General features: G+C 43.2%; 1 protein-coding gene and 1 pseudogene across 1 annotated transcript in view; one reads left to right on the top strand and one right to left on the bottom strand.

The window, feature by feature from the left end:
• The first annotated feature begins 375 nt into the window (after positions 1-375).
• Positions 376-12,203, top strand: part of PRUNE2 (prune homolog 2 with BCH domain) — a 290,504-nt gene continuing 278,676 nt past the window's right edge. The window contains 1 exon segment of the mRNA XM_059889462.1: positions 376-561. Coding sequence (XP_059745445.1) covers positions 526-561 — 36 coding nt within the window. The 5' untranslated portion in view covers positions 376-525.
• Positions 8,702-9,589, bottom strand: LOC100848546 (small ribosomal subunit protein eS4-like; annotated as a pseudogene).

Genomic DNA, 12,203 nt, shown 5'->3' with positions numbered 1-12,203 from the left:
TTTCCACCTCCCCTGGCTGACAGCGGCGGTGCCTGCGGCAGAACCTCCCTCTGCAGCAGCCCCTTGCACTTGGCTCGCACTTCTGGGCGCTGTCCATGGTTGCAGCATCTTTCGGCGCGCCACGTCAGGAGGCCGCAGCGGGGCCCTGCGATTGGCGGAGGAGCCCCTCGCCATCCGCCAACACTCCCGCCCCCGCGCCCCAGCCCCGGAGCTCCGGCCCCACAGGCGCGTGCCAGCCAGCGTGCCAGGAGCGCCCTGGGGCTCCCGGGCGTCACACCCACTTTCCTTATTAGGGGAGAGTCGGACGCTCCGAGCGGGCGGCGGGGCTCGGGGTGGGGTGGGGAGCCCTGGGAGGCGACAGCCGAGATCTCAGCCACAACCTCAGCCGCCTCCGAGCGGTAGGAGGGAGCAGCTGGTCGCTGCGTCCCAGGCGGCCACTTTCCGGGGACCCGGCTCCTCTCGCCCGGGAGCAGATAGTCCTCTGCGCCCTCCGGGTATCTCCGGTCCATAACCTTTCTCAACGACATGGAAGAATTTTTGCAGCGCGCCAAGTCTAAATTGGTAAGTTGAGGGCGCAAAGCTGTGTGCGTTGGTTCGCGCGCGCGCGTGTTGATGGGTGGGCATTACAGCAGAGGAGGAAGAAACAACTTTGCCACTTAGTTGTCAGGGAGTGCGGGCTGTCCTCTGGAAAGAATCTCTGCGGCTCTGGGGGCTTACACCAGGCAGTCTGTCTCCATAATCCGCCCCCAGAGGCAAAGCGCCGGGTGGGGTGGTGGTGACCTGGTCGAAGCTGGGCGCTGTGTGTCCAGCTCTGATCTCTTTGGCTTGTAGTTGGAGAGACGCAGATCCAGTCAAATCAACAGTTTGCCCCAGAAGGCTAGAGGATAAATGGATGTGGTGGTCCTTGCGATAAAAGAGCCCAGACTTCTGCAGATGCAGTACGCTTAAGTGTAAAGGGAAGCTGTACTTTAGCTGAAGGGGATGACAAAACCTAAATGAGGAAGTGGTAATGCCGACCTAGAGGAATGTGTGAGAATAGCAGTTTACCCGAGCATCCCTTACATGGGGCTTGCTCCTTCCTGGATCGAGTCTCTCTGGGCCCTATCTGTCTCTTGTGGCAGAAGCAGAAGGGGAAAACCTCAACTGTTGCTGTTGCTTTGGGGTTTTCCAGATTATCTTTCTCCTGGAAGCAGACCAGCGTGTTGGCTGACTCTGTTTTACTGTACTGCTGTCCAAACAGTGAAGGGTAGTTTCTCACTGTGTATACTGACAGTTGCTATACATTCTGGAACAACAGATTCTAGCAGTTTCCTGATTCCAAATTGTTTTGGCTCTCCAGCATTGCAGTAATGAGCATAATGGAAATGTTTCTCTTTTGGCACTTAACAAAAAAGCTTTTGCCCATTTGGAAGCAATACCTTTAATGAACACTGAAAGCACCTTTTATAGGCTTGGCATAGGAGGAATTGCATAATTTATGTTGCCCTTAACCTTTAAACCTTCATAAAAGCCAAAATACAAAGTCTGCATTAAGATGACGTCTTAATCACAAGGCACAGTATTTGCAGGGTTTTTTTTTTTTTTTTCCTGTAACTCATTTACCCTTGCACAACAAAGGGAGTGAAGATGAATGTGTGATTCTTACAGAGATTTAACTGTAAGTACCCTTTAAAAGACTATTAAAGTTGATTCTTACAGAGATTTAACTGTAAGTATCCTTTAAGAGACCTTTAAAGTTGACTGATGCTAATATAAATACTTTGTTTTCTACCTTAAGCCTCCCAGAGACTGATAATCTGTGGGGATTTCAGAATAGAGGAGGTTTGTGATTGTTTCTGTGTTTACTGCTGACCCTCTTGTGGGTTTACTTGAGCACATGAAGGAAAAAACTGAAATACTTGCATTTCTTTTTTTCTTTTTTTGCATTTCTGATAGTATAACTATGCTCTTTGTTCTTTTTCTAACATTAAGTGAGAAATGATCAAAAAAGATCAATTTTGGCAACTTACTCATTTTTTCCATGGATAAAAAAATGTTGCTCAATCATCACGCAGTTGTAAACTGCACCTGTGTTCCACTCCTGTAACATTTATTTTAATAATAAACATTTAGATTGTGGGGTCTGATGTGAGCAAGCGGTTTGTCTCATTTCCGAAGAGCAATTGCTGAGGTGAAAAATTCCCTGTTTCAGATTAATTAGGTTAAAGTCATGCTTAAGTTTATTTACTGAGTCCTTTCATTAGAGGAACAGTTGCTCTTCATCATTAAAAAAAAGATGACAGGAAAAAGAAGTGATTGTTTGTAATACTATTCCCAGTTTCCTGCTTTAGCTGGAAGACTAATTACTGCTAATTTTATCTTTTTTCTTGTAATAGGTTTTTTGTTAGCGATCACAAGTAATCTTTCATCTTTCGCCACAGTAAAGGTGGTTTGGTCACTTTTAGTGTCACATTTCCCCCCACAAATTATATTTTCTAGATAAATCAAAGTTTTACTTAATATACAACATTCAACTATAGTAGTAGGTAAACCTTTTACTTTAGAGGAGATATATATGTATATATATATTCACTCTTTGTTTAGGAGAAAAAAATTAAGTCAGTAATTATGGCATTCATTTGTGAGAGGTTTATTCACAACAGAATTGTAGGGTTTTAAAAAATTAGGTTAATCCTTTGGGAAACACTTTAGGAAGAAGAAAATTATCATGCTGGTTCTCACCTAGACTTTATTAGACCAGAACTAGATTGAATTTGGTGTTATCTTTAAGCCATTTTCCATCAGAAGTTGATATAGATTTCTCTCTATGAAACCTAAAAAAATGTCTAATGGGCAGGGATTATTTCCTACCTATTTGACTTCTTTCTTTGATATTCTGTACATATGATATATATCTTTTAATGATTTGAAATAACCAATTCCCTTTTAAAGTCTTAATGTTACCAAACCAAACTTGGGTTGGCTTCCCTGGAAATAGAACTGCATTTTCTTGTACCATAACCCAGTGTCAGTAGATTGGCTTTACTGAGTACAGGGAAGCCAACCCAAGTTTGGTTTGGTAACATTAAGACTTTGAAAGGGAATAAACATGTATAATATCATATAAGAAGTGAATCACCAGTCCAGGTTCGATGCAGGATACAGGAAGCTTGGGGCTGGTGCACTGGGATGACCCAGAGGGATGGTATGGGGAAGGAGGTGGGAGGGGGGTTCAGGATGGGGAACACGTGTACACCAGTGGCGGATCCATGTTGATGTATGGCAAAACCAATACAATATTGTAAAGTAAAAAATAATAATAATAATAATAATTAAAAAAAAAAAACAAATGCAATGTTTATTTCAGGTTCCAAACAAGGAGTCCAGTATTTAGTACTCAAAAGGCCTGAACTCCCCAATAACTTTTAGGGAAAGGTTTTAAAAGTCATGGTGAGGGACAGGGGCATTGTAGGGTACACGATCAACTCATGAGCATTCTTCTGATTGGTTGGTGATGAGGTAATTGGGACCTCACCAGTTTCAGACCTTCTCTGGTTCCAACCACTCTGGGACCTATGTGCTTGTGGGCAGCATATAGTTAACTTCTACCTGATGGGGGTTTCAGTGTCTGAAAAAGAGCTCAAAGGATATAGCTCAGAATATTATCTATAACTCTTAAGAAGTCCTTGACTTTTTTTAATGGCTAAATTCTTATGATTGTCTTGTTTTTCTTTCTTTCTGCATTTTTTTCACTTCCCTGATCAAATTTATTCTTTGGAGCTCAAGGAAGGCCGAGGAGGTTAAAGTTTTTCCTGCAGAGGCAGATGGAGAACGCGGGAGGGGAGGAGTCTGCTCCAGGCAGGCCCTGTAGGGTCTTGTTGTGTTGCATTAACATAACCTCTTCATCACTGGAGCTAGCTAGTTTCAAAGACCAAAGAAATTTTAAATTGTAAAATGGAATTACTGTTAGCCGTAGATAAAATCTCCAATAACCAAAACTTTGGAGAAATTGTTTGTATGCCCTTTCTTCTGACTAGGAGCATTTATTATTCATCTGTCATTGTGAGGAGAGAAGCTCTGCTGTTCTAGGCCAGGCCCTTGGGTGGAGCAGAAATCTTTGAAGTAGAAGGAAGGTTTTTCATTTTTAATCAGGTAGCTTGAAGCTTATTTCTATTGAAATTGGGAGAGTGGTCTCCTAATTCTTTTTTCACCTCAGTTCTGCTAGTCCTCAAACTGAGGCAGATTCAGTTACTTAATCCCATCCGACTTTTCCTTAAATTTACCCTTCTGATACTTCACCTTCATTCGTGAGAATATGAGGTATTTATGAGAAATGACAAAAGTAAACCTCAAGTATGGCCTAAGAGAGATCACTCTCTTCTGAAGCTCAAATGCTTCTCAAGGGGGCCTGCCTCCTGCCTGGTAAGAACTGGCTTGGGTACCTGCAGTTTCTCTGTAAAACACCTTAGCTGAAGGCGGAGGACAGCAAGGGAAATAGTCACTCCTTCCAAGCACAGTCTCTAGAAGTGGTGCCTTCTTGGCAACTAGGGAACTGACTCAGTTATTTTTAAAACAATCAAGACACTAGAATTAGCACCAGGAGAGCAAGACCCCCCAAGGCAGTAGGGATGGAAATCAAAGGATGATGCTTGTTACCTGGGTTCCCTTCCCCTTAGGAGAACTCAGCTATGTTTCTTTTTCTTTTTTAAAACCAGTATTTATTTTATTATACAGGAGGATGAATATATCTTCCTGTTTTTACTGACCATTTAGAATTTTTTCCCAGTCTATTGAGAATTGTTTTGCAAAGCAAAAGATGATTGTTTTGCAGAGAATTATTTTTCAAAGTGATCCTTCAGTCGCTGTGGTTTATTCCTTTCTAAGTTTCGGCCATCGCAGATCAGCCTGAACAAGTCATTTCTGAGGGATAACCACACATCAGTTCAGTTCAGTCACTCAGTCGTGTCCGACTCTTTGCGACCCCATGAATCGAAGCACGCCAGGCCTCCCTGTCCATCATGCTGCTGCTAAGTCGCTTCAGTCATGTCCAACTCTATGCGACCCCATAGACGGCAGCCCACCAGGCTCCCCCGTCCCTGGGATTCTCCAGGCAAGAACACTGGACTAGGTTGCCAGTTCCTTCTCTAATACATGAAAGTGAAAAGTGAAAGTGAAGTCGCTCAGTCGTGTCCGACTCTTCGCGACCCCATGGACTGCAGCCTACCAGGCTCCTCCGTCCATGGGATTTTCCAGGCAAGAGTACTGGAGTGGGGTGCCATTGCCTTAGGTAACCCTTATTTTGAAAAAGTCATTATTTGATCCTGCAGCTATGTTTCTGATCTGGATACTCACTGCTCGAACTAGAAATAAGAGCAAAAACACATTTTCTTTTTCTCCTGCCAGTGCCCTCTTGACTTTTCCACCTGCCCATTCTGAGCTGAAATAGGGACAGAGATCAAATTCCATAGTTCCAGATCTATCTTTACATTTTAGCTGCACTTTCCATTTTCAGTTATACCATTTCTGTAGTGGTATCTTAGTCATTCTTAGACTCTTTCTGTGGTAAGAGAAATTGAAGATGGGGAGGGAATGAGGGCTTTGAGCCCTACCCTGTGATTTGGCAAATGTCCTCCAATGTCATAGTGGTTAGCTCAAAAAAGTGTTCAGGCCAAGACAGCCTTATGATGTCAGTTAATGGTCCAAGTTCCCATGAACTTTGGAGAAAAAGAGGAGCTAAATGAGGAATGAGACCCCTGGAATTCTGACTGGCAGGAAGCCAGGGTCTCTACCCGGGGCAGCCTGGCCGCTGAGCCTCTCCCACTGCCAGACCACACCAGCTGATACAAGTCAAGGGGTGCTCAGGGCTGGGTGTAGCTGCAGCCCTCGTGCCCTAGAGCTGGGTCATGAGCCAGCATTGGGGGAAGTGTCAGCTGCAAGCAGAAGGATACAGGGCACATCAGTATCCCAGAAATGCTGTGGGGAGAGGGTCACTGTCACCGCCAGAGTCTGGGGAATGCATCTGCCCTCGAGCAGTGCCGGCTGCAGGTGAAAGGCTCATTTCTGCAGTGGAAACTGGTCCATATGTGGACTTCTGTAGTCGAAAAATCCTGGGTGACCCTAAATGTCAACTGACACTCTGCTGTGTGGCATAGGGACAAGAAAGCACATTCAGAACTCCAAAGGACCAACCACATCAGAGTTGATAGAGGAGATGAGGTTTCAAAAAAAGAAAAACACTGCAGTGTGTCTGCAGAGGAATCATCTTGATTGGAAATTGAGAAATATATCCTTCCTGACTTCCTTTATAGAAACAAGGTCATATGTATCAATAAAAAGCATCTTTAAAATGAATGTTCCATGCCTTTTAAAGGGCCATGGTGGTAAGGACTAAGAAGGATGGAGATGCTGGTAGAGCAGTTTCATTTGGAAAGCTGAGCTCATTCTGATCACAGACTGCAGGATCAGCTCCCTCCCCATCATAAGCCTGGGCTGGCGCACTTGAGACTGTGCCTCCTGTCAGAGCATTCCCAAGCCTGAAACTCAGGAATCCAAAACACTTTTGTGAATGTGGTGTCACCGCCTTAGGGGCTGATGAGAAAAGAGCCCTTGATTGCCTTAGTCCTAGAGTCAGCTCCATTTCTCACTGCCTGAACTTTCAAATTGGAGAGCTGTGGTTTGTTCTGGCCCCGGGGCCAGAGAATGAGACTTTTTCCGGGTAAATCTCAGAGTAGATTGGTCTTCTCAAAGATAAAGAATTGGTGACTGCTGTTCAGACAGCACCTCGGGTCTGAGAAGGTGCAATCAGGTGAGCAAGGACACTCTTTAATCAGGAATTTGGGGAATATTTTATAACTAGCTAAAAAAGCGACAGCTTTTGTATAACTTGTTTGTTTCTCTGTAGCATTAATTTGGGCAGATATTAGCAATGTTTTAGATTTGGCATATCCCCCTGGGGAGCTCTTGTAAGCAATAGTGGTCGATGATGGATGGGTCACTCTTCCTTTACATCTACTTCTCCTTAGGGTCCTAGATGAGCAGAGAAAAGGGTGAGGGGTAAACACCTGGGTCTGAGTGAAGGCTGCAAAAGAGGAAAGAAGCTCTGGGACCAGAGAGGTCAAGTGCATGGTGTTGCCTTGGTCACTGATTCTTTTTGAACCCTAGAGTCATGGAGCTTGGAGTCTTTCTTTGAAAAGAAACTGGGGAGGGGCAGGGCTGATGTATTCAGGAGGCAGAATTCACAGGAACTTTGATATGACTGGTGTCCTCTGGGTTTGTGCAATATGCAATCACACATTGCATTATGATTGTAATTGTATTATTACAATATTACATTTGTGCACATTGTAATTATGCACAATCACACATGGCCACCCTGCCACGGGTCCCAGAGTAACCTACTCAAAGTCTCTGGCAACGTTCCAAATCCATTTCTATCTGAGCTCTGTGGCCTTGGGCTTTGGTTTCTAAGGAAAAGTCATCTTTCTTCTTAAGAGCTCTTGGGAGGCTAATTGGGCACTAGATCGCCCTGAAAAATTAGATCCACAAAGGTTGGGTCAGAAAAATTAAGCTGATATTACAGCCTTGGGTTTTTAATCTGAAAAATGAGATAATGATACCAGCTTTGCAGCCTTATCAGAAAGCCAAAATAATGTACCTACAGCCCTCGGCACAGAGCTTGAAACAATGGCTACTTTTGTCCCTTTGCCCCCAAGGTGTCCTTTCCTGCAGTTCCTTGTCTCAGTGAATGTCATTAGTATTTGTCTGGTTTCTCCAACTGGGATCTTCCTTTTCCTCTATCCCTTCCCCACCCACAGTATCTCAGACATCCAGATGATTCCAATGGCCAGCTAGCCAATTGATCCCCTGCAGACCGCTCTCCTTCCCATTGCTGCCAGCCAATGTGAAAGTGTCTTTTATTTCTGTCACATCACTCCCTTAAATCCTTCTTATCACTTCCCATTGCTCTTAGGAGAATAGACAACTCTCTTACCCTGACCCTAGGATCTGACTCATCTGCTGCCCAGCTTCTGCTGGCTCCTTCTCCTGGTTTAAATAACCCCTAACTCTTCTTCAGATCAGGGGAAGATGAAGGGAAAACTTTGCTGAATGACCCCTTTCCACCCAACCTCCCAGTTCATGAGTCTAAGTCAAGGTTTTGGGTGATGTTTTTAGATCATTTATCGTAGCTTGTTATTATATCTCTATTGGGCATGTGTGTTTGATTAATGAGAGTAGGGACCAAGGTCTCTGTATGGATTTGTTCCAGAGACCTGTACTCCAGAACCTGGTGCAGTGCCTGAAGCTCAGTAAATGGCCTTTGTTTGTTTCTGAGAAGCTTTTTTTGGGCAATTAATCATTCCTCATTATCTTTAATTAAGCCCTACGTGAGGGCTAAGTTGCTTCAGTTGTGTCCAACTCTTTGCCACCCTGTGGACTGTAGCCCACCAGGCTCCTCTGTCCATGGGATTCTCCAGGCAAGAATACTGGAGAGGGTTGCCATGCCCTCCTCTAGGGGATCTTCCTGACCCAGGGACTGAATCCATGTCTCTTACATCTCCTGTATTGGCAGATGGATTCTTTACCAATACCACCACCTTGGAAGCCCAGTTAAGCCCAAAGACCTTTCCAATCATATTTCCTAGAGATCATTTGACGCACTGCTCTCTTTAGCTGCCAATCTCTTGTCTCTGTGTTCAGCAATGGTTAGACAGATACTTTTTTCTCAGAAAAGAAATCCATGGTTTGTGGCCTTTGCAATAACAAAAATGTTGGAGAATGGGGAGGCAATGATGCTGCTGTTGGTGTCTTTCACATGAACCACACCAAGAGGACTAGGTTGTCTCTTTCTGTTGGTGATCGCAGCAGAAGATTGTTCAGTTCTTCCCACGGTAGTGACTCTGGTCACCATATACAGGTTACCAGTATCAAACTTGTTGAAATCAGTCATCTTGCCAGATTTGAAATCAATCTCAGTGGAGTCATTCATTTTGGAAGGGAATCAGGATAGTGGATGATACAAGCATCATGGGTCACCAGATGAGGGATTTTTGGTGCTACAAAGATCTTTCTTACTTTGCACAAATTGTACCTGGCTCCTCAGGTATAATTCAGTGAACAACAAAGCCACCCTTGTGTTGCAAATCAGACAGAAGTTTTCCCCTTTCTTGCCAGTGCTGGTGACACCCTTAAAGCCAGCAGGTGGGCTGTATCAATTTGGACCTTGCCATCAGTCTTAATGAGCCATTGCATGCAGATCTTCTTTACTTCATTTCCTGTCAGCAAATACTTAATCTGTTCCTTAGTAAAAGATGAGGGGAAGGTACCCTCTCAGCTCGTGGGGACCAGTTGATGGATGAGGAGCAAATGCCCTGGTCAGTTTACTCAGCATTGGATGCTTTGGAGCTGCTCCAGCCTTCAGGGGCTTCTTGGGGCCACGAGTCATGACTGCATGTGTCCCAGTCTTTGAGACCTCATGGACTGTAGCCCATGAGGCTCTTCTGTCCATGGAATTTTCCAGGCAAGAATATTGGAGTGGGTTGTCATTTCTTACTTCAGGGGATCTTCCCGACCCAAGGATCAAACCCTTGTCTCCTGTGTCTCTTGCATTGGCAGGCAGATTCTTTACCACTGAGCCACCAGGGAAGCCCTGAGCCATGACTGTGCTAAGCACAAAAAGGTGGAAGTGTTTTTAGAATGAATGGAACCATAAGATAAAAGCCTTGCAGAACTCATAAGACACTATAGTGGCCAAAAAATGAATAAATGGATAAGCAGATGCAGACTTTTAGAGACCTGAATCTGGAGAAGGGCTGGCCATAGTATATGGGAATTCGGGTTGGTTTACTAGAAGGAGATGAGAAATGTTAAGGTCGAGGAGTGCCATACAGTGATTTTATGTGGTACACACTTTGTACAAAATGTTACTGTAAAATAATGAGCCTAGTTTTTATGCTAATTGCTTGGAATCCGTAAGAATTGGTGGATTAAAGCATGGATGGATTGGAGAGAGGCAAGGAAGGGTATGGGCACTCTGCAAAACCACACTGGGCATCAGTAGACAGAGTGGAACTACTGGAGCCTTAGATCTTCCACTATGTGGTCCAAAGGGGAAAAATTAGACCCCCAATCCCAGCCATTTCACCAAGCTGGCCCAGCTTGTTCTGCTGCTTCTGGGCCAGCACTAATGTCATGAGACTAGCAGGGAAGATTTTTCAGTCCTTGATAGGAAAGTTGAAGGCCTTCCAGACTGGCCTCATCAGTCAAATGACATTAAGACTGTTGCAGGTGTGTATGTACTAAGACAAGAATATCTCTTTCACCCACAGTAATAAAAACACGAAAATGATCACGGTGAATAGGAGAGCCAGGAAGCCCTATTTACATTTTATAGAAACAGGGATGATTTTAATTTGACTGAAATTTGTTGACTATCTGTCTTATCCCTAAGAAATATATTTTTCTGCTTAATACTCAAAACAGCCTTGTGAGGTAGCTATTATTTCCTTTTGCAGTTGAGGAAACTGAGGTTCAGGTGGGCAAGAAGTTTGCCCAAGTTTTCAAGTCAGTAGAGAACAGAGCCAGTGTTTGCTCCCAGGTCATCTGACTACCATTCCAGGACCCACTCCCACATCTGTGTCTTCCCACCAATATCCTGAAACATTTCATTTTCTTTAAATAAAATGCAAGCAACTTGGCAGGTTTATGGGAGTGTTGGGTAGTGAGTTAACTTTGACCCAAGAGAGGTTCATTTCTCTGTTTTTGATTATTTTATATTAAAATATCCTTGGATAATTGACTAATCAATCAATATTATTGAGAACCTACTATGAGAAAGTTATGGTGTGGGACTATCTATGATTTGGTTGAATAAATTGGGAGACTGTTTCACTGTATGCCCAAGTGAAAGAAAAATAAAAGACCAATAAACTACTTGGAAGATAGGGCCTGTGACTAGCTTTTAGAGTGACTGGAAATATTGTGGGTATTTAGTGAATTTTTGATAATGAGAATGGATTTTTTAAAAAGTTAGAATTTGCCCCTTAGTTGCTATCAAAGTTGTGAGTACAGTTTTTGGTTTTCCAGATTCCTCATTTTTTTTGAACAAACAACTGAGTTTTTAATGTCCTACAGTAAGCTTCCTTCTGCTTTTTAGATTTCTTATGTTAAGAACTGATACATGAAAATATGTGCAAACATTATTTCAATTTAGAAACTTATTTAGATTTAGTAGTATTATATATAATATTAAAGGACACTTGCTCCTTGGAAGAAAAGCTATGACAAACCTAGACAGAGTATTAAAAAGCAGAGACATCACTTTGCTGACAAAGGTCCATATAGTCAAAGCTATGGCTTTTCCAGCAGTCATGTATGGATGTGAGAGTTGGGCCATAAAGAAGGCTGAGTGCCAAAGAATTGATGCTTTCAAACTGTGCTGCTAGAGAAGACTCTTGAGAGTCCCTTGGACAGCAAGGAGATCAAGTCAGTCAATCCTCAAAATCAAATCAGAAATCAACCCTGAATATTCATTGGAAGGACTGATGCCGATGCTGAAGCTCCAATACTTTGGCCACCCAATGGGAAGAGCTGACTAGTTGGAAAAGACCCTGATGCCGAGAAAGAGTGAGGACAGGAGAAGGGGGTGACAGAGCCTGAGATGGTTGAATGGCATCACCGACTCAATGGCCATGAGTCTGAGCAAACTTCAGGAAATAGTGAAGGACAGGGAAGCCTGGCGTGCTGCAGTCCATGGGGCCACAAAGAGTCGGATACGACTGAGTGATGAGCAACAATAACAACAATATAGTGAAGTTCTCAAAAATGCATTTTGAGCCAAACCTTTTTCCTCTGTAATTTTATCATTACCATTTCATTTATGAATAATGTACAATTAAATGTGAGCTCCAGTTCAAATCCCAGGTTCTGAATATAGTCAAAAGAATTCTTTTAAACTCACTATTAACCATAATTTCCATATCATTATTAAACATATTCATACACATTATCTTTTTAATTGGAGTATAGTTGATTCACAGACATTCACAACTTAGTGTTGTGTTTGTTTCAGGTGTATAGCATAGCGATTCCATTTCATAGATATGTGTATATATATTCTTTTTCAGATTCTTTTCTGTTATTGGTTATCAATTATTGAGTATAGTTCTCTATGCTATACAGTAGGTCCTCACTGGTTATCTATTTTGTATATCAGATCAGATCAGATC

This window comes from Bos taurus, chromosome 8 (assembly GCF_002263795.3).
Source record: "Bos taurus isolate L1 Dominette 01449 registration number 42190680 breed Hereford chromosome 8, ARS-UCD2.0, whole genome shotgun sequence".
Taxonomy (NCBI): Eukaryota; Metazoa; Chordata; class Mammalia; order Artiodactyla; family Bovidae; genus Bos; species Bos taurus.
The sequence above is the reverse complement of the archived record's forward strand: the minus strand, read 5'-3'. Positions and strand labels throughout refer to the sequence as shown.